The 27,991-nt window shown below is 36.4% G+C and overlaps 1 protein-coding gene across 6 annotated transcripts in view; it reads right to left on the bottom strand.

Annotated features, from left to right (window-relative positions):
* Positions 1-9,806: 9,806 nt before the first annotated feature.
* TCF20 (transcription factor 20) overlaps positions 9,807-27,991 on the bottom strand; it is a 77,899-nt gene continuing 59,714 nt past the window's right edge. For 4 of the 6 annotated variants that reach the window (XM_083366389.1, XM_083366388.1, XM_083366390.1 and 1 more), the window contains exons 4-6: positions 27,319-27,368; positions 25,567-25,694; positions 9,807-13,289 (exon numbers count right to left, since the gene is read on the bottom strand). In XM_083366389.1, coding sequence (XP_083222515.1) covers positions 25,611-25,694; positions 27,319-27,368 — 134 coding nt within the window. In that variant the 3' untranslated portion in view covers positions 9,807-13,289; positions 25,567-25,610. The remainder of the gene's footprint in view (positions 13,290-25,566; positions 25,695-27,318; positions 27,369-27,991) is intronic. The other 2 variants (XM_083366392.1, XM_083366393.1) reach the window with 2 other exon arrangements.

Below are 27,991 nucleotides of genomic sequence, written 5' to 3'. Positions count from 1 at the left end.
AACCCCGCCCTCATCGTTTCCTTCAAAGGGTAAGAGAGTATTAATTAACTATGTGTCTATTGGCTAAAAATTATGACATTCACCTAAAGATGACTGACGATTGGCTAATCTCTTGTTGTATGACTGGAAGAGAGGACTACCCACTTACGGATAGTGACCAATAGCGTTGAGAGAATTTAAGATGAACGTTGCAAAGTAAACTCAGATTTGGCTCTGCTACCGCTCAAACCGGAAGTTGAATAACCCGATGTGGGACTATCAAAGCGGTCGACGTGCGCCAGACTGACCTTACGGTTCTGGGTGGGGGAAAAAAAACCGTAGAGATCTATGTGTGGTAGAAGCGTTGTGGTATGTACAAAGAGATATGAGGGATTTATCGACTTCTTCAATTTACGCTTAGCGACTTCGGTGAGGCAACTGGTGAAATTTAGAAACCTTGAAACATTTAAACATTTGCTTTGTGGTCCAAGCAAACAAAAAGCACCAAACTGCTAGCTAACATGATTCCTTCTACTCTGGTCCATATGGTTCACTTTTCAGACACCTTGTGTCAACCTGGTAAGGTAAACTAGATTGCCAGATTTTATATTAGCAGAATCTTGCAAATCTTTCTTCCCCATTCCCTTTACAGCCCAAGAAACTAGGGAGGATCTCTTACAAGTCTCTTAGACTGCCCATATTCCTTTTGAGGACTGAGTTGCCTTTTAACAAATCATTTCCTTGGCTGCCTCTCTTTACCCTGTCTCACAAGGTCATTCCCACATACTGTCACATCTTTGTCTACCCTTGTGTCTTTGCTGGAGACAAGACAGACAATTTTCTGGCGATTTTCCACTTTTGTGTGTGATGGCAAAAGCTCATTGAATAACCCAAAGCAATTGGAAAGATACTTGTTTATTCATTAGGTGAGTAAGGTACCGTGATTAATGGGTTCCTGTCAAGCTTCCCAAATAGAACAGACAAGAAAACATGACCAGATGAGCTAAGCTGCAGAATGCAGCCGCGCGGGTTGTGATGGGGGTTTCCTGATACTCCCATGTAACACCTCTACTCCGCAAGCTGCATTGGCTTCCGGTTGCCCTCCGGGTGAGATTCAAGGTGCTGGTGATGACCTATAAAGCCCTAAATGGCTTGGGTCCGGGATATCTGAGGGAACACCTGCTGCCGGCATCAAGCTTCCTTCGTCCTGTGCGTTCCCACAGGGAGGGTCTTCTCAGGGTACCGCCGGTAAAAGATTGCCGGCGGACAATACCCAGGGGGAGGGCCTTCTCTGTGGGTGCGCCGGCCCTTTGGAACCAGCTGCCTGTGGAGCTTAAGACTGCCCCTGACCTTCGCTCATTCCGCCGGGACCTGAAGACCTGGCTCTTCGAGCTTTCTTGCCTGGACTGAGAGTATTAACTGGGGTTTTAATTGTATTTTAATTGTAATTGGGGTTTTTAGTTCAAGGTTAGTGTAATTATTTTAATTGTTTTTAATTTTTGTAACTTGTGTATTGTTTTTAAAAAACCTTGTGAACCGGCCTGAGTCCTACGGGAAAAGGGCGGTATATAAGTCTAATAAATAAATAAATAAATAAATAATCTTACTTAATTGTAGGGCTAGGTTAATATAATATTTCAAGTGTACAAATCTGGCATTTCCTTTACAGGCTGAGAAGCTAGATGGTGAGGGTTCTTCTGAGCCTCTTTCTCAGCACATTATGCAGTTGCAGGCTTTGCCTTGTTTGCCAGTCTGACTTTTCCCTAAGCAACATAGCTTTACCCCATCTCTCAAGGTCTTTCTCACATATCTCCCAACCAGCAAGAGCTAAGAGCAAAAAGACTCGTCAGTGCAGTACTTATGGAGATGCAGAAAAAATTGAAGAGGAATATGAGCAAGGAAAACTCTAAAGTTATTATCTACATCCTTGAAGAGGTTACAGTGGAATATGCTTCTCTCCTTAGTTTTAAAATACAGGTAGAAAAGGCTAAGCACTCTTCTGCAAGAACTAAGGAGGCAAACTCCAAAACACATGGAAAAGGTTTATTGGCAGCCAGCCCATTTCAGATGAATTTTGAAACACATTGACAGTCCTGTTTATGCTGAATAAATCAACTCATTAATCATAGATCATGCCCATGACAAAGGATTCCATCCAAAATAAATTGGGCCACCAATTTGTGTCCTTTTAGATCATTTTAGTGTTTGGGCTATCTGTCTACTTTTATATTTCATCTCTTTTGGGGGGGGGGGTTTCCTTTGAACACCACCCAGAGTTCATTGGAGTTGGGTAGCTATAATAAATATATACTAATAAAATAAAAATACCTCCTCTGTTTGTTTTGTTTGACAATTGTTTGAAGCTGTTATAATAATGATATTTTGTTTCATATTCGTAACTTTCCTGAAGACTGTCCAAAAATGTAGAACTGCAGAATTCTGAGAAGCAGCACAGAGATACTTAATTAGACAATCCTATGTTACTATTAAAACAAAAGAAGTTCCTTTTATCTTCTCAGATGTGAAATACTGAAAATTGCTCCTTAATTAGGATCAACCTGAGAACTGCAGAAAAAGATGAACATGTGAATAAAACCATGCAAATATAACCCAGAGATTTTCCTAGATTCCAATGGGATAGTATGTCAAGCAAGCAGCTTTCCTGCCTTTCTCAACAAGTATATACAAAAAGGAGAAGCATGGAGAACAACTTCACATGATTTTCCTAGTTTCTTAAACATAAAAATCTACTTTGGGAGTATTGCTGTAATCATTACCATCTTTTGAAGTGAAGATTCTTATTATAATAAGCCATATTCTAATTAAATGGATGGGATGAATCAAAAGAAGCTTGGTTAGAAAGGTATAATGGCTGGTCAAGGATTGAAAGACTATGAAAATTCTATTAGATCAATGGTCCATCTAATCTATCTAAACAGAAGTGGTTGATCAGATGTCTGCAGACAATGTAAAATAAGATATACAAGCTTCATGCTTCATACAATATATATTAGGGCTGTAGGCATTTGCAAGGGGAGGGAGGGAAAGGGAGGGAATTGATGACACGTAGGTCTAATAACATCCCACAGCATATGAGGTTGCAATGCAAATGTAAAAGGGTGGCACTTTCATTGGTGACATCATCATATATTATTATTTTGGTAACATAGTAAGGAAAGACACCTATGTTAGTGCTCTGCAGTGCTTTGGAACTGTAATTTAGAATGTTTGTGTGTCAAGTTCCAGTTGAAAAGCCCAATGAAGTAAATTATCGGAGACATGTTGATCTCTCATGTAAACTTTATTAGACATGGCATGCCATTATGATAGAAGGAAAGCTAGCTCTGGCAATATGGCGGGAAACATAATTAAAAGAGTAAAACTTTTTCTCCCCTCTCTTACAGTTCAGGTCACATTGTCCAATTAATCTTCAAGCATTTGTTATGAGAAGAAAACTTTGGTTCACCAAAACATCTCTTCAGCGGCCTCAGCTCTCAACTGATAGGGAACACCTATGTATCCAAAGCTCTTCCCTCCCCCCTTGCAACTGTAGGCAAGCTAGAAGCAGTATGGTAGTCCTAACAAAAAAAATCTTTGTAGCTTGACATTGTGTTAGTCAATAAATATTTAGTAAATATTTAATAAAAGTTTAATTTTAATAAAGTTAGTTTTTTAAAAAAGATTTACAAATATTGTGAGATGAGATAAAATATTTTCAGATGACAAGGATTCAACTACATATTAGAAAATCTTACAACTTAAAACTTTAAATCAATATTGAAATAAAATTATGTAATGATAGTAGTGAGTATAATATGAATTTCAAACTAAAAACTAAGAAAAAAATACTGCTTTAGTTTCTGTATAAACTGAAAAATCTAGCTTTAATTGTTATAATTAACTTGTTTTAAAACCTTACATGAAGAGAACCCCAAATGTCAGATGCAGAACATTATCAAATTGTAGTACAAAAATGCTTTAATTGTTGAATTAAATTCTATATCTGATGTATTTTTCAAGTTTGAAGTTAAATCTGACTTTGAATCTGCCATTATTTTATAGACAAGATTATATGTGATATCCAATGACAGAGCTTCCTAGCATCTGTTAACATTGTAATGGTATGTGGGGAAAAACCTTGGGAGACTAGACAAAGAGATGCTGCAAAGGGAACAGTCAGATTAAAAAAACAGCACAGCTCACAATTGCATTGTGGGCTGGGAAGAGGATGAGAATAGACTCTCCTTAGTTTCTCGGTCTGTAAAGGAGATGGGGAGAACAATTTTACTTTCAGACTTGCAAGATTCTGTCAATGTAGCTTTACAATAAAGTAGATTTAATTCATCTGATTGCGATTTCTTTCTGGTTTCCCCAGCAATACCGACACCAATCTTGCAAGTCTAAAATTCGGGGGCCCCACCAGCCCCCTTTACAGCCAATACAGTAAATTTCATTATAGGTTTTCCACTGCTTCCTTTAATAAGGGGTTCCCTGTGGCTGTATTTTTTAATTTTTATTATCTCTGAGAACTCATGCAAAAGTGCTACATTTATCACCTGAACAAGCTGCAGTTTCCATGTGTGATTATGAAGCATACACAATTAGTACTTACTATATATTAGTCAGGCAACTTAATAGGCAGCTAAATCCATAATTCTATGTCCACTTCACCCCACTAACCTTATGTTAGGAAGAAAGAAACTGATGGGGGTTTTCCAGTGTTGGTGAGACGGAAAACAAACTCATCCACTTGCCTCTTTAAATAAGGACAATACCATCTACTAATATTTTTATTGTGGCAGAATATAGATCAATAATGGGGACAACACATTTTTCTGCCTGTTCAATGTCTATCAGTCTTTAATCTAAATGGAACCTATATATGACTCATATGACATTTGGTATGTCTGTCATTGTACCATTATGGGATAGTGTCTTTTAACAACATTTATCATATCCATGGATTTGCTAATACAAGCTAATTTTAAAAAGCTAGTTTACATTAAGACATTTATTGGAAGAAGCTAGTTGTGATCTGTAATCTGTTCTATTCTCTTTCACAACTCTGGAGAATACAGTGGATGCAAAATGTTCCCATTGCCTTAGAAAAATAGTTGAAGGGCCTTTTGTTTCAAGTTACCGGTAATCTTTTAATTCATGATTGAAAGATAATTATATAATACCCTAAAATTGATGGGAATGGAATTTCTGCTATAGTTACCTCTCCTTTATAAAACTGGTTAATGTGAAATTCCCTTTTTCAACTTGCTGCTGTCCAAATATGTGGGACCTGGATTCCCACTTTTATTGGACAAAATGTTCTTTGGATGAGGTGGAAGAAAGGGAAGAATCAAAGGAACAGAGAAAAAGCAGTATCAACATATTGGTAATGAAACAATTATCCATAAAGGATAAATATTTGATGTCTCATATATATTATTTTATTTGTCTATTTTCATTGTTATTACATAAAACATATATCCAAACAAATAAAAATTGTCTGGAGAGTAGTAATATAATAAAATTATTGGATATGAATTCTTAAAATTCTGCATTAGCAACAATAGTACAGACTGCAAAGAACAAATGGCGCTTGCTTGCTGACATGCTTATATTTATGGGCTGAAGCAAATACCGGTATCTCCTTTTCAAAGAAACCATTTCATCTAGTGAAACTTAATTACAGGAAATCATGCTTGTGTCAGCTTCACTGCTTTCCTTACTCCTTCTTTGCTAGTTTCATTGTAGATTTTCTGAAAATATAGAATAACAAAAAAGTTAGAAAGGAAAAATAGTCAATTGGAAAAAAATGTAACATAGCAGGAGGAAAAGATTTAAGAAAGAAAATATAGTATCTGTACACCGCCCTGAGTCCTCCAGGAGAAGGGCGGTATATAAATCAAATAAATAATAATAATAATAATAATAATAATAATAATAATAATAATAATAATAATAATAATAATAATAATTTTAATGTTTATTTTGTACAAATGTAAGGTTACAAATGTTACTTTCAGAATCATTAAGTTTCTCCCCCACAGGATTGATGACAGGTTATTTCTGAACAATACACATTCACATAAAATCATTGCCTTGTAAAAAGAATGGTCCAAAAGATATCCCATAATTTAAAAAAATATGTCAAGGGTGGCTATCTGAGGGATCTCTTTTACATTTCTTAGATTCACCTTTAGGTATAAGTATTGAAAATCAATGGCAATATTTTTTAACTAGTCTGAAGCAGAGAAGGATATAGTAAGTATATTATAAGTTATAAACATTGATGTTTCTTTTAAAAGAATAGGTTTGATGAAGAGGCGGAGAGGAAATAGTCTCAAACAAGTCTTGAAAATCAGGGAAAAGAAACTGGGAATTCTGTCCCATTCATACTTATGGCTTCACTTAACTTGCATAAGTTCCCTACTCTCTGGGGGCTTAGACTTCCAAAAACAGCATTAAATATCTCAATCTACCCCAATTTTTCTTATTACACAGTAAGGTCACATTTGTGCAGAAGTAAACATAATTTATTACTCAGAGTTTACTTTCAAATTTGTAATCTTATACTGCCAACCCTTGCCATATTTACTCAGTCCTAGGGAATTGTAGGAGCCTTACTCCAGTCATAAATGCATATACTACTGCTGTGATTTTTCAACATTCTAGACAACTTCACCCAGTTAAGTAATTCTGCAATCAGGTTATCTTAAGGAGAAGCAAAATGCAACTTTTTTATGATCAACTTGCTCCTAAGCACTTCGCTACATTCTTCAGTTATTCAGCAAAACATCTCAAAATGAAATTGACTGATGAATATAAAATTAACCTGCCTCTTTCCGAAGATGCCATCTGTTGCTTGAAGACCCATTTAATCTTATTTATTCTTCAAAACATCCTTTGTGGCCCAGAGATAGGAAAAGATTGGTCTATACAGCTATACCAAAAAAAGGACAAGCAAGGCCACAAGTTAAACCTGAGTGTGATGTAGTTGCTAAAAGGCAATGCTGTTTTGAAATGTATTAACAAAAGCATAGATTCTAAATCACAGGAAGCAGTTATGCCAGTCTTTCAAATCCCACTTGGACTGTCAGGGAATCACAGTTTGAAAAGGGCAAATTTCAGCAACTTCAAAGGGGTGGCGGGTGGGTGACAGCTCTGGAATCCAAGCCCTATGAAGAACAGTTAGAGGATCTTAACAGATTTAGTCCATGGATGAACCAACTAATAGGGTGATATGATAGCAGTCTTCAAATATATGAAGTGTTACCACATAAAAAGGGGATGAATTTCTCTGATTCCAGTTGGGGAGGAACCAATGAATTAAAACTATTTAGGAATACTCTAGAACAGACATGTCAAACTTGCGAGTTCACATGACATCGTGCAATGTATAGGGACGGTTTTGCCATTGCCGGCAATGGGGTGGGCGCGGCTTCCGCATGACGCATCGGGCGCATAGGCCGGCAATTTGACACCCCTGCTCTAGAAGGAACCTCTTGACTTTATAAACTGCCAATCAATAAAACAGCCTGCAATACAATGCAGTGAGCTTTTCATCATGGTCTGCAACAGCAGTAATTTAGAGAGTCTTCAATGGATCCTGCACTGAGCAGTACTTAGAAATGATCCATAAATGAAAAGAAAAATGTCAGTTAACAGTCAGTTTTTAGAATAGAAGAGGAACACAGATCAGATTGGTAACAGGGAAAGAGCAAGAGAATACTAGAAGGCTTATTCTTGCTTTATTGATAACAATGTAGATTATGAGGGTGAGGTTTGTCCTCCGAGCTTGTGGGTTCGTTTCTGAACATTTCATTACTAGGCTAGGTAACATCTTCAGCAGAGTTTAGGGGATATCAGTGTCAGTGTTCTTCTGTTTATAAGGGCTTCGTGTGGTCAGCATTTTTTCGGGGGGGGGGGAAGCTTTCTTCATGTAGTCAGAAAAATCTAGATGCATTTTCATTCTAAATTAGCTTTATAAATACGGGATTGTATCTATTCTTGAACCTTACTGTTGTTTTTAACCCCTCTTGCTGTTTTTAATTCCAATTTAAAAGTGACTTCAATGCACTTTTTGGATGGAAAGTTTTCATAACATTTTATAAACATTAAGTAACACTGGCACGTTTCAACAGGTGGCAGCAGTTAGCTGATCTTATCTCAAAAGCTGATCCAAGTCAGACCTGGTATTAGAATATAAATGAAGGACTGTTTGGGAATCCCAGTACTTCAGCCAGTTTTTTCAATTGTGGAGTCAAAAACAAGTATGGAAGAAAGCCAGAAGACATAAATAACACTGCCCAGAAAACTGCATAAATGCAGTCATCACTCTACATTTCACACTGATATAATCATGGTCTCTTTAATATTTTTTTATCCTCTTACATGTGTTAATCAATAAACACAAGATTATCTATTTCAAGCCCACTAGACCCTTTCTTTATCAGCAGTGACTACCAATAAAAGTGTCATTAGGACACCAATTCAAAACATCATATTTAGTTTCTAATGGCAGCATTTACTAATATTTAATATTTAAATACGCTTTCCTTTACCCTTCCGTTTTTATTCTGTACTTGCACAAGCTTTTCTATAGCAGCTTGATTGTGGCAACAGTGTCTGTATAAAGAGGACATATAAAATGAAATATAATTCAATATAAAATAAGAACAGCTGGGGAACAATGATTGTTTAGTTCATTCAACTTGATTTCCATTTGGCCCTGTTATTTTGGCACTAACCTCAGCACCCCCTAAATGCATGCCAGGACTAACGCTGAAGGTAGACCTGATGACCATGTCACAGGTGGCTTTAAGCAGAAAGCAATAAATAAAAATGGCTAATAAATAATAGGAATGTCTTAGAATAAAAAGGCAAATGGGAAAAAAGATATAACTTGCAACAACATACCGGGTAACATCTTCCTTGTTGATAATATTCCATGAGCACAGGTAGTTCTCAACTTACATTTTTTTATAATTTACATTTATTGACTATTCAAAATTACAAAGTGACTAATGACCATTTTTCACACTTATGACTTTTGTAGCATCCCCATGGTCACATGATCAAAATTGAGACATTTGGCAATTGGCATGTATTTATGATGGTTGCAGTATCCCAGCCATGTGATCACCTTTTGCAACCTTCTGACAAGCAAAGTCAATGGGGAAGTAAGATTCACTTAACAACTGTGTTACTGACTTAACAACCGCAGCAATTCACTTAACTGTGACAATAAAGATCACAAAATGGGGCAAAACTCACTTAACAACTGCCTCACTTAGCAACAGAAATGTTGGGCTCAGTTGTGGTTATAAGTCAAGGACTACCTATATCTGTTAATAGTTTTGTGTCAACTTGGAAGGAGGTCTTCAGTTTGAGTCCTGCAGGTTTTTTTCTAGACCCTGTATTGAACACCTTTTAATAATTTTATTACATTTAGAAATCATATCAACAGATCAAAAACAGCAAAATAAAGTGGGGCACCAGCATCAAAAAACAGCAACTCTCTAGTGTCTGGCAATACAGAACAACTTTACCACCCTTTAAAAGCAGAGTAAGCAGGCAATGATTCTTTCTTCAAGAATTTCATAATTAGTATATTATTACTGAAAAAAACATGTACTGTATAGCGTACGAAACCTTTTTAGTACTACACCTATAATAGAACTGCTGCTCTTTATAGTAATTTAAAGTGAAAAAAGGCACTTTCAGATTTCTTGATTGTTCAGGGTTTGTCAGACAATTTGATTTGTGCTCAGTAACAAACAGGAAGCTAGTGAAATTGTTTTCATTCCCAGAGCAATGAGATCTCCAAAGTGTACGTCTGCTATTGTATTTTTTATTACCTTTGATTTTCAGACATCTTTCAAGGCAACAATCCACATTTGTCTTATTGAAGATTAGGAAGAAGGTTCATTCACAATAATACATCCATCTGCTTATTAAGATCCATCTGGTATGTACTGGGTGCAATATTTTAATGGTATTAAACAGGGCATTCCCAGAGATAGGCAATCAGAATAAGTGATCAGGAAGCCACGTCCTCTTGGGATGTTGAATGCTAGATATATTTTCAGCTTGGAAAAGAGTAAGCAGATAAGCTATTCAAATAGACAAGTGAGAAAATCGAAGATGAAGCTTTCGCTCTTGGTTCAGAGCAGTGCACTGACGATGCTGATTTCATCAGATGATGTTACACACTAACATTAATTTATATAACAAATGAATGCCAGTTCCCTGTCCAGTTTACAATCTAAATGTTGAGGTGGCCTCATGAAGATACACTCTTGAATACTTTTTCTTCCAAACTTTGAAATGTCAAAATGAGTATTTAACTGATAGCTAATTCAACGTTTCTTCCAAATTTGTGTATTCGGTCCCAAAATCAGTACAGCTCTTGATCTAGTTGTTCAGATTCTAAACAAATTTTTTTTTAAAAAAAAATTGGAACTGTTCCTTTTGAAGTATGCTTTGCCTAAATCTTTTGGCACCAAACCTACAAATATGATTGGGAAGTATTACTAAATACAATAAATATTTATATATAAATATAATAAATATATAAATAGGCTTTGGTATTTGAGACCAACATGTGGGATAAAAATAGGAATAAAATCCTTTTTTTGCTGAATTGTAAATTTTACTTCAAACATTTTAAAATATAAATGTTTCTTAAATCAGTTTTTAAGAAAAATACATTATTTTTTCTTCCACAGGGAGACAAATATTTGATTTTTTTTTTATTTTGGAGTCAAAACTGTTACATACTAAGCTTTATTAACTTGCTACTCATTGCCAAACATGTTATTCTTGCAGTCTCCAGAGGATTTATGAAATTTTGGTTTTTGTGAATATATTCTGTATTTGAAATTAGACCAAAATCTATTCATTTGCAGTGACTCCAGTAGGATTCTAATGTAATAAAATCCTTCGATCCTAAATTGCATGTTGACTTAAGTAATGGCTCGTCTTTTCACAGTTTTTTTTAATTATTGCCCTTAGTGGAACTTTGGCAAAATGCAATTACTTGCAACAAAAAGATAAAATGTATGTCAAGAAAGTAAAGGAAGAACATGGTGAAAGTGTATAAAGTACTGCATGGATAAAAGTAGAACAACTAGAAATCCATTATTTGGTCCTAAAAACCTCAGGTAAATAACTCCACAGGTATCTTAAGAGGTTGGTTTTTGTTTTTTTGCAAACTATAAATGTTAATTACAGTTAAAAATATGAACATTATTAAATACAAGCTTGAAGAAAAACAGTATTGACTATATCTAATGTTCATTAAATGAACTGAATTTTAATTCAGTTTTGTTTTGGTTCCGGACACTGCTTTATTAAGTAGTGCCACACAAAAGCCAAGTGTGATGATGCTTGGCCTATATTTTGTAGAAGAAAACAAAATAATCATTTTTACAAACATAAGCAGAATCTGGGGCATCAAATAACTTTTAAAAACAAGAAAAAAGTTAAATTATGAGATTTCAGGCAGAGATTACAGCATACATAGAGGGTTAACACTTCTCTCTCCAGTTGTATCTGCCTCTTGGAATCATGGAAACTTTTTTAAAAAGTTGTGGTAGGATATTTATATTCTGCAAAGTCTCCCAGAACTCAGAGCAATATCCTTAACCTTCCCCTCACTAATCGGGTGAAGTGATGAGACAAGAGATAAGGACAGCCCTAAATCATCTAACGAGCTTCATGAAAGAACAGGGATTGGAACACTCATCTGCCCAATCTTAGTCCAATATTCTAACACTAGCTTGCACTTCAGTTGGGACTAAGAAAAGGACACTTGAAAACCAGACAGGAATGTTCCTCCACCTGTATTTTAAATGAAAGAAATTAGAGGTTTATTGGCATCAATGTAGAATCTGTCTTCAATCCATCCCAAAAGAAGTATGGGGAAAGACTCATTTTAAATACGAGTAATAAAACGAGTAATTCAAATTATAAACAGCAATCGTGGAAAAATGGCTTGTTCACAAAGAAGTGAAATACATTAAATTCCACAGATAAAATTAGGTTAAAATGAAGTTTATTAGGTTTTTTGTGGGTTTTTCCTTTTAGTTTTTTTAATATATATATGTATATATATATAAAACTGTTTGTGAAACAGCTATTTTATTCCCATGGCAGAGTGATCCGTGAAAGATGCACTAACCCCTTCTTAAGGCCTTAACAAGAGAAAAAGTTTTGTTTTCTAAAACTCAAATGTTTAAAATTACACAATGTACAAACAAAGAAAAAATAACCACGTGGTGTAGGCTGCTAAATTGACATTCCCCCTTCCTCCTTTTTGGAAACAAAAGAAGAGAAGGGCTAACTGAATTTTCCTGGACAGCTTAACACACACTGATTATATCAACATTCAAACATCTGTTGAATGCCCCTTTCCAGTAGGCAAGCCTCATATAGACTGCCTTCAAAAAAGGCAGCAATTCCTTGGAATGATTTGGGAATATTTGTCAGTGGCCAACAATGACCCCAATCTCCCACCTTTTGGTACAAAGTTATGTATATAAGGTTAAAGTATCTGAATATGAAGCAAGTAGAAGACACTCTTTATTTCACAAACCACATGACATAATAGTCTTCTGATGCTTCTCAGGCTTTTCTTAATAAAAATAAATAGTGTTTTTCTTTTTTTTTTTTAAGAAAAAAATGCTATTCACACATACACAAATACAAGCACCCAGCAACCATTCATTCCCACTCTCATCCCTGCAGACAATTTTGCCAGCAACAAAAAACTTGTATTCTTTAAAACCTGGATCTTCTATTGTGGAAAATGGAGCAGAGAAACAAGTTTGATTAAGAAAGCTCATTAACTCCAACACTCCTTCCGAAAGAAAAAGTGATTACATTGTAAAGGCCTTTTCTGACTTCTAGTTAATACACGTTTATGAGCAACTTCAAATCTATGTGGGTCCTACAAATGGAATTTAATGCATAAAAAGGGATAGCGCACCTTTCATTTAAAAGAAGTCTATCAAGACTAAAAATAGATTTTTAATATATATATATTTATCTATATATATATTTTATCCCTCCCTCTTTTATTCTCCCACTTTCTCTTCTTTTCCCTCCCCTACCCATAGTCATTATGAAGAGTGTGTCCATGAAAATAGCTGGTTCAGACTCGTTTTCTGTGTTGTTGTCAATCAAATGTGATGAAAGAATTGATGGAGGAAGTGCTGGCATTGGTAGGCTTGTCAAAAGAGGGACACGACTACACAATGGGAAACAAACGAACTAATCTTGAATGTCCATCGCTTTTATCTCAACAGCCTAACCTGTAAAGAGAGAAAAACAGAATATTACTAACATTGCCAGGTATTATATATCCCATTAATGACAAGATTTCTTCCTTCAGCTTAAACACCATTGCATTTCTGAAGATTGCAAGTAGCTCACAAATAACATATTTTTTAAAAAAATATCACCTATTAGGATGCGTATGTGTGTGTGCATGTATTGTTACTGAAATACAATATGAAGTGGAACAAATTTAAAACTATCTGATAAAGTAGATAAGACAACCTCAAAGTAACCACAATAACACAAGAAAAGTGATAGAAAAAAAATCAATTAAAATTTACTCCAAACTATAATTTCAGAAAAAATAGTACAAAATTTTATTGATATGTAACTCCGTGAATAATTACCAAAGTAGAGAAATCATATATCAGTAAATGTTGGAAATACTACAATGAAAGAACATTCCATTGTATGGTCTCATAAGAAAATCCAGAAGTACTAGAAAGACATACATCAACTTATTCAGAAAATTTGAAATGAACACAACTATTTTATTAAGTATAATTTCAGAAAACATAGGTGAAAAATACCATGGTTTGTTAAGATACATGCCAATAGCTGCAAGAATAAGTTTGGCATAACAGAAAGAAGAATCCTTGGCTACGATACACAATTGAAAGAGTAAAATGGCAAAATGGTCAGGGTATAACCTTAATAAAAGTTTAACAATTCAAGCAAGAATGGCTCTCTTAAATATTGCACTTCACATAGCAAGACAAAATCAGGTATTTGGAATATGGGTTTTAGGAAAAGGGTCATGAGACAAATTAAAAGTAATACAGTCCTCGACTTATGACCATAATTGGGACCAGAATTCCATTGCTAAGCAAGGTGGTTGTTAAATAATTTGTGCCTCATTTACAATTGAACAACTGTCACAGTTGTTAAGCAATCACTGTAACTATTAAATAAATCATGAGGTCTTTAAGCAACTCTGTTTCCTCCCATTGATTTTATTGGAAGCTATCATGAAGGTCATAGTGATCTTGTGGTTCCAGGGCACTACAAGCGTCACAGACACATGCCGGTTGTAAAGTATTCAAATTTTAATCATATGATCTTGGGGATGCTATGAAAGTCATTTAAGTATGAGAACTGGTTGTAAATCATTTTTTTCAGTCGTGTTGTAACTTTGAATGGTTGCTAAATAAGTGGTTAGTAAGTCAAGGACTACTTGTAGATAAAATGACTTAAATAGCAGTAATAGCAGATAGATAATAGCAGTAATTTTCAAACATTCAATGTTTAGTATAAAGTACAAATATTTAGGTGTGGTTAGTGGTTAGGGAAATAAATAAGGGGAGAATGCATCATTAAAGTTTTTCCACAATAGGTTTTTTTTACTCAAGTTTTATTATTGGGTTTTCCTTTTCCATGATTCTTTGTATTTTTTTTTTCTTGGGTTTAAAAAAATTGTTGTAAAATAGTAACATGGAAAAGAATCTTCAAATATCCTCAAGTGTTTTTCTGAAGAGCCACGTTTTCATAGATCTTCAAAAAAGCATTAGGGAAGGGAAACATCTTTCATCCTTCTGCCTTTCAAACAATTAAAACTTAACCAAGGTAGCATAATCATTCAGTTACTGGATCCTGTGTTGGTTCATTATGTATACTTCCTAGTTGATACCTGGTGGGTTAATAGAATATTAATTTGCAAGGTAGTCTTTAGATTTGAGATCCTAGATTGCATAGGGTAACATGAGCATACTTGGGGAAAAGCTGGGATTTGGCTCTGCTTATTGCATGTAGTCCGAAACTGATGTCAAAACTGTGCCAAAACTGCATGTTGCATTGGTATGACTAAGATTGGTATCTGATTGGTATCTTGACAACAAAAAAAATTGCTATTGGAAATCTTGTCGGACAGTGACGTCCAATATTCCATAGGATCTTTTTTGGTAATTTGAGAGTTTGGCAAAGACTATGAAAGAAATGTGGATAAATTGTTAGAGAAAGGGGAAGGATATAATAAATGAAGATAGTCTGATCCTATGAAATGGAGTTGAATATCAGCTACAAGTGGAGGTAGAAGTTTCACTCTGAAAACATGTTAAAAAATGCTCCAGTGTAAGGTGATAATCAAAGAACCATTGATGAATTTTTTGGGAAAAAAGTTTGCTCAACATTCTGAATACAGCGATCAGGGGGGAAACGTTATTCTATTAGGTGACATGAATGGAGAGATGGAAACAAAAAGAAACTACAGAAAACAGATGATTTAAGCACACCATATTTAAATTCTATGGCAAATAGAATATTTATCCGACTATGATTGATTTAAGATAAAAGACTGGAACAATTAGCAAAGGATACAAGGATGGTAAAAGCTTCTGAATGTGACACAGAGCTTTATTTCATACTTTCAAAAGTAGAACGAGGGGAAAAAACAATGAAAATAGAATATTAACAGTATAAGACCTGCATGAAAAATTATTAGAAAATAAATTAATTGTCCAATAAGCTGAATGGAAAGTGGTTATAAGAAGGCAGTTTTGGAAACTGAAGCACAGCAAAAATGATTATTTGATTGGTATCCCATCTTTTCTCCAGGAGCATAAACAAGTAGGCATCAATTTTGTCTCATAACAATCCAGTGAAGTAGATTGGGATGAAAGAGGTGACTAACTATATGACAGAGTCACAGAAGTCTGTAAAGTTACTGAAATGGGAAAAATAAAAAAACATGCTTGGTGAAATTACATAGATGAGAATATGAATAGACTGGAAGAGTGAAGGGATACTGTATAAAGAACAGAAAGGAAAAGATGGCTGTAAAAATGTAGTCAAAGCAAAGGGAAGATGAATGTTAAAAGACATAGAAACTGCAGTTGTTCTGACAGAAATAAAAAATTGGAATTGGGCAAAAAAGAATAAAAATGCTCTCTGACAGTAATATGCTTTTATTGTTCTCTTATACACAGAGAAAAAGAAGACAAAAGCTACATTAGAATTCATTTGTTAACTGTGCCTGGGAACAGCTTGGCAGAATTATGGTTGAAAGAATAAGGAAAGCAACAATAACCTAGGGCAGGGGTGTCAAACCCGCCATGTCACGTGACGTGTTGTGACATTTCACAACTTTTTTTCCATTGCCGGCAATGGGGTGGGCACGGCTTCCATATGATGAAACCGGCCCGTGGGCTGGCAGTTTGACATCCCTGACCTAGGAGGTGCAGCTTGACATCAAATATCTGCCTGTCAGATTTCTGCCTTTTAGCAGTAATTGAGAAATGTACATAGCCAGTATTGTGGTGAAGGTTGATTACAGAATACAGTAAGAGGAATATGATGAAAGCATATGTGAGAATAAATTGAGGAGGAGGTCCTTGGTGTTCTCTGAGCTTGCTGTTTTCTTGCAGAGGTTTCATTACCCAAACTAGGTAACATCATCAGTGCTAGTCATTTTAGCACCGATGATGTTACTATTTGGAGTAATGAAAGTTCTGCAAGAAAAAAGAGAACACCAAGGACCCCTCATGTCAACCCTGAGCTACAAATGAGAATAAATTAAATGCTTAGCAAATGATTCGTCAAGAATTTGTTATACCCATGCCTTAGTTGTTTAATATATTCGTAGATAATTATATTAGAGAGATGGTGCTGAGATCAGAGATATATTGGTTGGAATGGGAATGCCCGTGTACATTTCTATATAAATGATCCTGTGCAGTTTGTTGAGAACATAAATGTTAGATGTTATCAAAGTGCAAGCAAAAAAGTGAGTAGTAGTGAGCAAAAGAAATTAAAGGTATGAGAAAAACAAAGGAAATATAGATAAAACTAATTTATATCAACTTCTTTCATTTTATCTCTGTATAAGTCTATTTATTCATGTCTTTGACCAAATCAATATATTAATTTATATAATGCTTTGTATTCTTCTCACCTCTTCTTTTGAGGACTTCATAGGATAATTCAATAACAATTCTCTTGGTCTTCTCTTTCCTCTCAGTCTTTTTACTTTTCCTGCATATATTTGTTCTGCAACTCAGTAATCATTCCTTCTCTCTAACCAAATCAATTCATCATACTTCTTTTATGGTTATTTATTCAGTACTTATTCTTGACTCTTTCTCAATAATTTTCAGACCTTTTACATATCAGAAACTCACTCCCAGACCAAATATATTTCTCTAATTGAAAAAGCTCATTATTGAAATTAAGCAGAATTGTAATAATTTCAGAAAAATAAAAATAAAAGAAGAGAATGACTGGCATTCATAGTTATTGATTTTTCTGTTCTTTCTGGAATAATTCAGAATATAAAAACAGAAGTATAATAAAGTATAAGAGATGTGAAATACACAGCATTTTTACTGTTCTCTTTTTCCATTCTTGAATCCAGTTCAGAGCAATAGTCCCATTTGCGTTTCGTTTTCATTATATTGTATAGGACTCCATCCCTATCAAGTTCTTAAGTACTGCTTTTATAGGACACATACATAGCTAAATACCTATGTACTAAATCGAATACAAATCATTACAGGGTGTCCTCATTTATTGATCATTTGTTCAGCAAACGTTTGAAATTATGGCTGCTACTGCAGCATCTCCACAGTCAGGCAATCAAAATTTGCATGCTTGGCAATCTGCTCAGACTTACAACGGCAGGAGTATTTCAACTCCCCTGACTTCCTTACCTCCCCCTCCATTTCTGCCTTTTTGACCACCCTGCACTCTGACACATACCCATCCTTCCCCCCCCCCCCGCACTGTTTCCCCGGCTGACCTTTGCTATTTTCTTCTCCTGCTGCTAGCCTGGGAATCCAGGCATTGGGCAAAAATGTAGTCTTGGGATGCATGTGGCAAGCAGAGCTTAGAGGCCCAGTTGGGGAGGGCGTAGCAGAATGGGATGGTAAGGTATGGTACTCTCTGCCACCAGATAAGTCAGGAGAAGTGGCACCAGCTCCCAAGCAAAGGTGAAGGCTGTTCAGGAGGCACTAATTGGGATGGCAGCAGAACTGAAGGAAGTGGAGTGATGAGGACTTGATATACTGTGCACACTGCAGTTGTGTTGGAAGTACTTCTGGAAACTTGGCCTGTGGTCTTCAGCAGTGAACCCAGCACCAACAGAACTGACCCACAGGCCATCTGCTCACTCCTGATCCAGCCTTCTTGCAAAGCCTCATGAAGGACCAACATTTTTCAACGTGAGGGCATGGTAAGAATAGGCAGCAGAGTACAAGGTGGCCCAACTGTAGTGGGGGGAAGATAGGCAGGTGGCAGGGGATTTGAAGTGCTGGTGAGTGTGACAAGGCAGAAGAAGTGAGAGGTCATGTGCTATTTCTGCCTAATGACTGTTTCATTTAGTGATGGAAATTCTAGTCCCAATAACTATAGGACTACCAAGGACCTTGGTGGAGCAGTGGGCTAATGCCTCCTTAAGTAACACCAGCTGCCTGCAATTAGTGCAGGTTCGAGTCCCACCAGGCTCAAGGTTGACTCAGCCTTCCATCCTTCCGAGGTAGGTAAAATGAGGACCCAGATTGTTGGGGGCAATAAGCTGACTTTGTAATAATGCCGCTTGGGGGTGTGTGTGAAAGCCCTAATAAGCAGGCATATACATAGAATGAAGGCTATTGCTAAGCACACTGATTTGTGCTTTAGATTGTAAGCCACCCTGAGTCTTCGGAGAAGGGCGGGATATAAATGGGATTAAAAAAAAAAGGACTACCCTTAGTTATATTTGTTGCCTTCTCTTTATATGTACAAACTCCAGTTTCTCAAGTCTGTTTGCTGTTTATGGTCTATTTCATTTTAACTTTTTGTGTTATCATTTATTATTGATGTCACAATAATGATTTACCTGTTTAGTTCTACTGCCTTGAATGTAAAGTTCCGCTCCAATTGATCTGCATAAATACTAAATGCCTCTATCAGGCCCATGAAAACTGACTTGCTTTCCTCCCTAAAAACGATCCCATAAACAAGGTATAGTACCTTCAGCATGTAAGATAAAACCATAACAGATGATTTTGCAATCATATGAAGTCCAGAACAAATATATCACATTATAGCTAAGCACTATGCATCAAAGCTCATAGAAACTATTTAACAGCCAAAATATCCACCTTTACAGGAGCTGGACTATATAAAACTAAAGGAATAAATCACACAATTAGTTAATGTCTATTTAATTCAATCCTATGTAACCTGGTCTCTTCCAGATATTTTGATTACAATGACTATCATTCCCTAGTTAGCCATACTACACATCTTGAAGGCACCAGTCTTAGGAAACCTGATCCAAAATCCCCTGCTAACTAATGTGACGTTTATCCAATTTAACTAATCAACTAAATCAATCTTCACTATACAGTATCTTTTCAAAGTATTGGCTCTCAATTTTCCACTGAGAAAGCTGAATGTGAATTAAAAATAAAAAACACCTGGAAAATATCAAGTTAAAATAAAACTTGTAACAAATTTTTTTAATGCATTTATTAATTTAATCATATTGTGTATGATTCAGACAAAAAAAATTGGAAATGTACTATTCTCACTCATTAATTTTTGTCCAGTTGTGCACACGGCATTTTTTTCTGCAGTTTAGTACTTTCCTATTCCTATTGTTTCAACGCAAAAAAAAATTGTGAGAGCTTTTTGGAAGCCAGGAATTTAATCCAGATTTGGAAGAGGAGAGAACCAATAAATACGTGCACAAATGTCATTAGTAGATTTGTATCATTGTATCTAGATAAATTGCAAAATTGCTACTCTTATTTCTCTGCTGCTGCCAAAAATCAATGAATGTCTGCAATGTAAGGTTTTAACAACATTTTAGAGACTTCAATTACCAGAACTTCTAAAGAATGAAACATACCAATCTGCATTAGAAATGACATCAAAATGAAGATATACCTACAGCAGACATGTCAAACACAAGGCCCGGGGGCCGGATCCGGCCCGCGAAGTGGTTTCATGTGGCCCGCGAAGCCATCATGGAAACAGTGAGGGAACGGCCCCCACTGCCTTGGCCCTGGCCCAGAGACCCTCCTTCTGCCAGAGACCCTCAGATCTGTCCCACTCCTGCCCAGGCCCCCATAGGCACCCTTGATGCGAATGATGTAGAGCTGGCCACGCCCACCCAGTAGGCCATACGCACTTTAGCCACGCCCACCCAGTAGGCCACGCCCACCCTGGCCATACCCACCCGGCCCCCTGAGGGCAACCGCAATGCTGATGCGGCCCTCAATGAAATTGAGTTTGACACCCCTGACCTACAGTAAGTATGTATCATGAATCAAAACCCATTTCTTGTACTAGATTTCCTTAGCTGTCTACTTAATGTGGGGGGGAAAATCCCTTAATAGTTATATAAGACAACAGATTCATTATCCCTATGCTGAGAGACTTGAATAGATGGAATTCAGCTTTGCTTCCCCTATCTCTCCTATAGAATCCCATTCATACAAAAGTAGAACTGGTGAAAACTAGACTGCGCCTTTGTAATTCTCAGGTCAGATTTAAGATATATAATTTTTAATTTGATGTTCAGACCAAGACACATAAGAGTGCTATATTTAACCGGACAAAGCAATAGTCTCTTCAAAATCCACACATTTATAAAGTGCTCATAGAAAGAGGAGGAGGAGGAGGAGGAGGAGGAGGAGGAAAGCTACATATAAGCAGATTATTTAGATGCTCTCTTCCCAACTATCTTTTGTTTACAATGCAATGAATATGTGTTAAGTACAAGGAGTAATAAATAAATATATAACCTAGGCTGGATTATTTTGATTTGGAGATACGTTAGTGTATGTGTGTGTGAGAGAGACTGTTGCCTTTTCTTGCTTTCCTTATATTTTCAATTAATTCCTTTTTATATCTATATCTTATATATAGACTTGGCATCATCCATTTTAGAAGGAAATAATTAAAACCTTCAGATGCAATATTGCAAAGTCGCATAGCTAACCCTTGTATTTCAAGAGGGATGCATGGTTTGTTAGGTTTTGCATTTCTGAGCTCTGCCAGGAGGAGATAAAACACTTTCCTTTTCAGTTTTCTAGTTGGGCTAAGGAAAGAAATCACAGGTAGATCTTCCCAGCTGGATAGTGTATCAGTAGTTTCAGCCTGGCAGATGGCAGCCTATTGTAATGATTCTTTTTCTGAAGAAAGAAGAGGCCTGCCAAGAAAATTTTAAATTATCTCCAGTGATGATTTAACTGGGAAGCAGCTACTTTTTTCCTATTGCATGGACAGAAAAGAGTAAGAAGTCAATATTAAACTATCCATAAAAAAATACAGCTTCTGGGTTTACTAAGCTAAATCATATACCATTGTGAAAGATGATTGCAGGCCTTTATTCTCAGTCCCCTTCATGGATTACTGCCTTGTCGTGGCAAAAGGGCTTGCGTAATTCAATGAAGCTATGAGCTATGCCATGCAGGGCCACCCAAGACGGAAAGGTCATAGCCGAGAGTTCTGACAAAACGTGATCCACTGGAGAAGGAAATGGCAACCCACTCAGTATCTTTGCCATGAAAACCCTATGGACAGTACCAAAAGGCAAAACGATATGACGCTGGAAGATGAGCCCCTCAGGTCGGAAGGCGTCCAATATGCTACTGGGGAAGAGCAGAGGGCTAGTACTAGTAGCGCCAGAAAGAATGAAGCGACTGGGCCAAAGACAAAAGGACGCTCAGCTGTGGATGTATCTGGTGGTGAAAGGAAAGTCCGATGCTGATTTATTCTCCATAGGAACCTGGAATGTAAGATCCATGAATCAAGGAAAGCTGGACGTGGTCAAAAAAGAGATGACAAGACTGAACATCGACATCTTAGGTATCAGCAAACTAAAATGGACAGGAATGGGTGAATTTAATTCAGATGACCATCAGGTATACTACTGCGGGCAAGAATCCCTCGGAAGAAATGGAGTAGCCTTCATAGTCAATAAAAGAGTAGGAAAAGCAATACTGGGATACAATCCTCAAAATGACAGAATGATCTCAGTTCAAATCCAAGGCAAACCATTCAATATCACAGTAGTCCAGGTTTATGCCCCAACCACCAGTGCTGAAGAGGATGAAATTGACCAGTTCTATGAAGCCCTACAGCACCTTATAGAATTAACACCAAAAAATGATGTCCTTATCATCATGTGGGATTGGAAGCCAAAAGATAACAGGCAAGTTTGGCCTTGGAGTACAAAATGAAGCAGGGCACAGGCTGATAGAATTTTGTCAAGAGAATATGATGGTCATAGCAAACACTCTTTGCCAACAACCCAAGAGACGGCTCTACACATGGACAACACCAGACGGTCAACACAGAAATCAGATTGACTATATGCTCTGCAGCCAAAGATGGAGAAGCTCTATATAGTCAGTAAAAACAAGACCAGGAACTGACTGTGGCTCAGACCATGAGCTTCTCATTGCAAAGTTTAGGCTTAAACTCAAGAAAGTAGGGAAAAGCACTAGGCCACTCAGGTATGAATTAAATCATCTCCCTGTTGAATATACAGTAGAAGTGACAAATAGATTTAAGGAATTAGATCTGATAGACAGAGTGCCTGAAAAACTATGGACAGAGGTTCGCAACATTGTAGAACAGGTAGCAACCAAAACCATCCCAAAGAAAAAGAAATGCAAGAAAGCAAAATGGCTGTCTGAGGAAGCTTTGCAAATAGCTGAGGAAAGGAGGGAAGCGAAAGGCAAGGGAGAAAAAGAAAGATATGCCCAATTGAATGAAGAATTCCAGAGAATAGCTAGAAGAGATAAGAATGTCTTCTTAAATGAACAGTGCAAAGAAATAGAAGAAAACAACAGAATAGGGAGGACCAGAGATCTTTTCAAGAAAATTGGAGAGATGAAGGGAACGTTTCATGCAAAAATGGGCATGATAAAGGACCAAAATGGCAGGGACCGAACAGAGGCAGAAGAGATTAAGAAGAGGTGGCAAAATTACACAGAAGAACTATACAAGAATGAGCTTAATGACCCTGATAATCACAATGAGGTGGTCACTGACCTCGAGCCAGACATCCTAGAATGTGAAGTGAAGTGGGTCTTAGAAAAGCTGAGCAACAACAAAACTAGTGGAGGTGACAGTATTCCGGCTGAGCTATTCAAAATCTTAAAAGACGATGCAGTAAAAGTGCTACACTCAATTTGCCAGCAAATTTGGAAAACTCAACAGTGGCCACAGGATTGGAAAAGATCAGTTTACATTCCAATTCCAAAGAAAAGCAGTGTCAAAGAATGCTTCAACTATTGCACCAATTGCACTTATTTCACATGCTAGTAAATTTATGCTTAAAATCCTACAAGCTAGACTCCAGCAGTATGTGGACCGAGAACTACCAGAAGTACAGGCAGGATTTCGAAGAGGCAGAGGAACTAGAGATCAAATTGCCAACATACGCTGGATTATGGAGAAAGCTAAAGTTCCAGAAAAACATCTACTTCTGCTTCATTGACTATGCTAAAGCCTTTGATTGTGTGGATCATAACAAACTGTGGCAAGTTCTTAAAAAGATGGGTGTACCAGACCATCTTATTTGTCTCTTAAGAAACCTATATGTGGGCCAAGAAGCAACAGTGAGAACTGGACACGGAACCACTGATTGGTTCAAAATTGGGAAAGGAGTCTGGCAAGGCTGTATATTGTCGCCCTGCCTATTTAACTTATATGCAGAGCACATCATGAGAAAGGCAGGGTTAGAGGAATCAAAAGTTGGAATTAAGATTGCTGGAAGAAATATCTACAACCTAAGATATGCAGATGATAACACTCTAATGGTAGAAAGTGAAGAAGAACTAAAGAGCCTCTTGTTGCAGGTGAAGAAGGAGAGTGCAAAAGTTGGCTTGAAACTTAACATTAAGAAAACCAAGATCATGGCATCTGGCCCTCTCAATTGCTGGCAAATAGATGGGGAAGAAATGGAGGTAGTGACAGATTTTATTTTCCTGGGCTCTAAGATCACTGCAGATGGGGACTATAGCCAAGAAATTAAAAGACGCTTGCTCCTCGGGAGGAAAGCAATGGCAAATCTAGACAGCACACTAAAAAGCAGAGACATCACCCTGTCAACAAAAGTGCGTATAGTCAAGGCTATGGTCTTCCCAGTTGCAATGTATGGCAATGAAAGCTGGACCATAAAAAAGGCTGAGCGCCAAAGAATTGAGGCCTTTGAACTATGATGCTGGAGAAGACTCCTGCGAGTCCCTTGGACTGCAAGGCGATCAAACCGGTCAGTCCTAGAGGAGATCAACCCTGACTGCTCTTTAGAAGGCCAGATCCTGAAGCTAAAACTCAAATACTTTGGCCACCTAATGAGAAGGAAGGACTCACTGGAGAAGAGCTTAATGCTGGGAAAGATTGAGGGCAATAGAAGAAGGGGATGACAGAGAATGAGGTGGCTGGATGGAGTCACTGAAACAGTAGGCGTGAGCTTAAATGGACTCCAGAAGATGGTAGAGGACAGGAAGGCCTGGAGGAACGTTGTTCATAGGGTCATGATGAGTCGGACATGACTTCGCAGCTAACAACAACAATTATTCTCAGTATTTTCTAAGCACAGACAAACTCTTTGGAGAGATATAATTTATTTATTGCAATTATGTAACCCCATTTTTATTATGCAAATCCCATCAAGGTAGCTTTCATGTGACATTAATATTTATTATTAAAATTAAATTTTAAGTAAAAGTAATATCTAGAGCCCTATCTACCTTTACCCTCTCTCTTTTCAGGGATTGTTTCTACAGAGTTGTTAATAGTAATAGATCTATTTGAAGAGCAGGGGGCAGAAAAAAATCAGCAAAAAATCAGATTCTGAATGGTCTTCACCAGCCTTCTGTTTCTTGACAAGGATTCAAGTCCAAAACACCAAACTGTGACTTAGATGATATGCCACAAAGGCTGCTTCCTAAATATCCAGTTAGTTAGCTGAGTTACCTTTCTATAATTCAAGTACTGTTGAACTGCATGAACTACCTTGCTGAAACTGCTTTGTTTTCTGTCAATTAAAAAAGCAGATGATTTGATGTTTTCTCAAATCTACATTTATTCTTCAAACAATTATTTGTGTTAGCAAAAATAAATAAGGCAATAGTTCAGGATACTGAAGCAAAGTCCCAAAGTCACTGTTGTCCCAAACTAATGTATACAACTATTAATTATGAAATAATTAGATGACCAGCACCCTAAAGAAATAAACTGCAAGTTAAGATATATGCCTATTTCTCCCTTAAACTGGAGAAAAGGGAGGAGGGGCAACTCAGTATCTTTCCCTCCACTCACCTGTGCTTGCCTTTATTTTCATTCCCACGAACACACTTCCCCCCTCACCCCCGCTCCGACTGCTCTGTGCTGAAGCTGCCTTTCACCATCTTGTTCTGCAAGGGGGGAAGAGAGCAAGGGAGGAGGGGCTGTTGTCCAATACACCAAGGTAAGATGAAAGAGAAAGAGAAAAAGAATATATAGAGCATGAAAGAGATAAAAAGCAGCACCAGCACCACTGTCAGTTTTAGAAATAAATAGATTTTTCAGGCAAGATCTCTGCAAGACAGCATTTGGTATTTTTGAAAATCATGGAATTAGAATACATTATTTCAGTAAAGATTAACATTAAAATTGAAAAACTGAGTCCTTCGGGAGAAGGGCGGTATACAAATTAAATTAATAAATAAAATAAAAATAAATGAAATAAATTTTAAAAAACAGATTTTAGCGATTTTGTTGAACTGACTGCAGTCTCAAATCTTCAACAGCAAACTTTAATGCGCTCTTACAAATCAAACACTAAAGCTCCATTTTTTGTAACTTCCTCCTGAATATCCTGAAATTACTTTTTGCTTGCCTCAAGAACAAAATATTCAATTTTGCTATTTAATTCAGGCACATAAAACTGGAAATAGTTTCATTTTGTGGATAATTCATTTATGACATAAACATTAATATCTTTTAACAATAATCTTCTCCCTCTCAGTTATTTTGAATTATAACTCTATTTTAAAACAGCAACCCTCTTTTCCACTTTAAAACAGCAAGACTTTTTTTTAGTAGGACATTCTTGTAAAAAGCACAAACACCTTAGCATTCCACTGGAACAAATTGGGTTCCATGATATTTCAGTCATGAGCAAAACCAGAAAAAAGTAAATATTGATATTGGCAAAAAACTCAGACAATATCTTATTTTTTCAAACAAATTAATGAAACAAGCACTTTCAAGCAAATTAGTGAAAATGAATGCAAATTTCAAACTCTGTTCAGATCTTTAGCATAAACAAAGATGGTATAAGTTTACAAGCTATTGTATTAGGAGATAAGGCATTGAATATTCTGGATAACTCAGCAAAATAGTGCAAAATTAGAAAATGCAGTCTTACTGCAACAAATAATTCACCATGGAATTATGATACAGATTTGATTTTTAAAGTACGGAGCAAAATTTTTGTAACTGCTCAGTGAAACGGTGTATGTTTACAAATGGAAAATGTTCTTTCAACACCAATATCAATAACTGCTCAAGCTAAACGATAATTTCTTACCAAGTTTCAAGAAAATCTCTACTTCGTAGTATGTTACAGTATTTTCTAATTTACCCTGAAAATGTACTAATTTGCTTCAAAAATTCCATTCTTATTGGAAAATTATCAATTTTGTGTAACAATAGTAGTTTTATAAGAGTTAATATTATACGTGTCAAATGGTTTTTAAATCATATACAGAACCTCTCAATTTGGCAAATTAAGTTTATTCTCTCATAATATTATAGATTTCATTCACCATGACAGAAAGCTGGTCATCAACAAATCTATTTTCTGAGATAAGAAAAAGAAATTCCAAGTATATATTTTATATTAAAAAACATTATTAACCAAGCATGTGCTGAAGAAGCTTCTTGGATAAGTCAAACATCTTCAAAGAAAAGCAAGAAAGTCCAGCTGCTTTGTGAAAAGCATCTTTGGGATTATGGAAGTATATTTTTAGCAAGCATTATAAGGCAACATTTAATCCTGAATCCAAGAAAGGGCAACAATTTAGTTACCTTGTGCTTGGGGCACCTCACTGAGAAATTATCTTCATTTAGTAAACAATCTAGAAGAGAAGATAACAAAATATCAGAGTATGTCTAAGATCAAATGGAACCAAACAATTTCACAACCTGCAGGAAGAAATCTTAAAGGAATATTTAACTATGGCACTGAATGTTTTTCTTCACCTATAAAATAACTGCAGCATAGTAAAAAGTAACATTTAGAGAGGGGAAATGTGCATCTCTAAAACCATGGTAAGCATACATTCAAGCTAATTGTATTAACCAATGTGCTAACTGACTAGACTGGTTCATATACAATTCTGAAACACAGTCTGATGTTACTTTTGGCTTGGTATAGTACATGAACCAACCCATTATAACTTCGCTTCAATGTGCAAACCAACCATTATAGCCTATTTAAACTTAAAAAACCTTGGCTAAGCATTAAGTGTGAACTCAGTAATTCACCTCTCTCCTTAAATATACTTTGTTAGGTCAAACAGAACTTTACAAATAGATCTCCCCCCCCCACTTCAATGCTGTGACAGAAGGGTTTTTTAAAATAGTCAGATTCCATGCTCAAACATGCAACAATAAAAATGAGTATCTTAGGCATTCTTTTCTCAAAATACACTTTCAGATCAAGCTTTAAAGATTTGTATATAATTTTTTCCCACCTGTT

The sequence above is a fragment of the Vipera ursinii genome, assembly GCF_947247035.1.
Source record: "Vipera ursinii genome assembly, chromosome: 6".
NCBI lineage: Eukaryota > Metazoa > Chordata > Lepidosauria > Squamata > Viperidae > Vipera > Vipera ursinii.
Note: the sequence above shows the minus strand (reverse complement) of the source record. Positions and strands in the feature narration are given on the sequence as shown.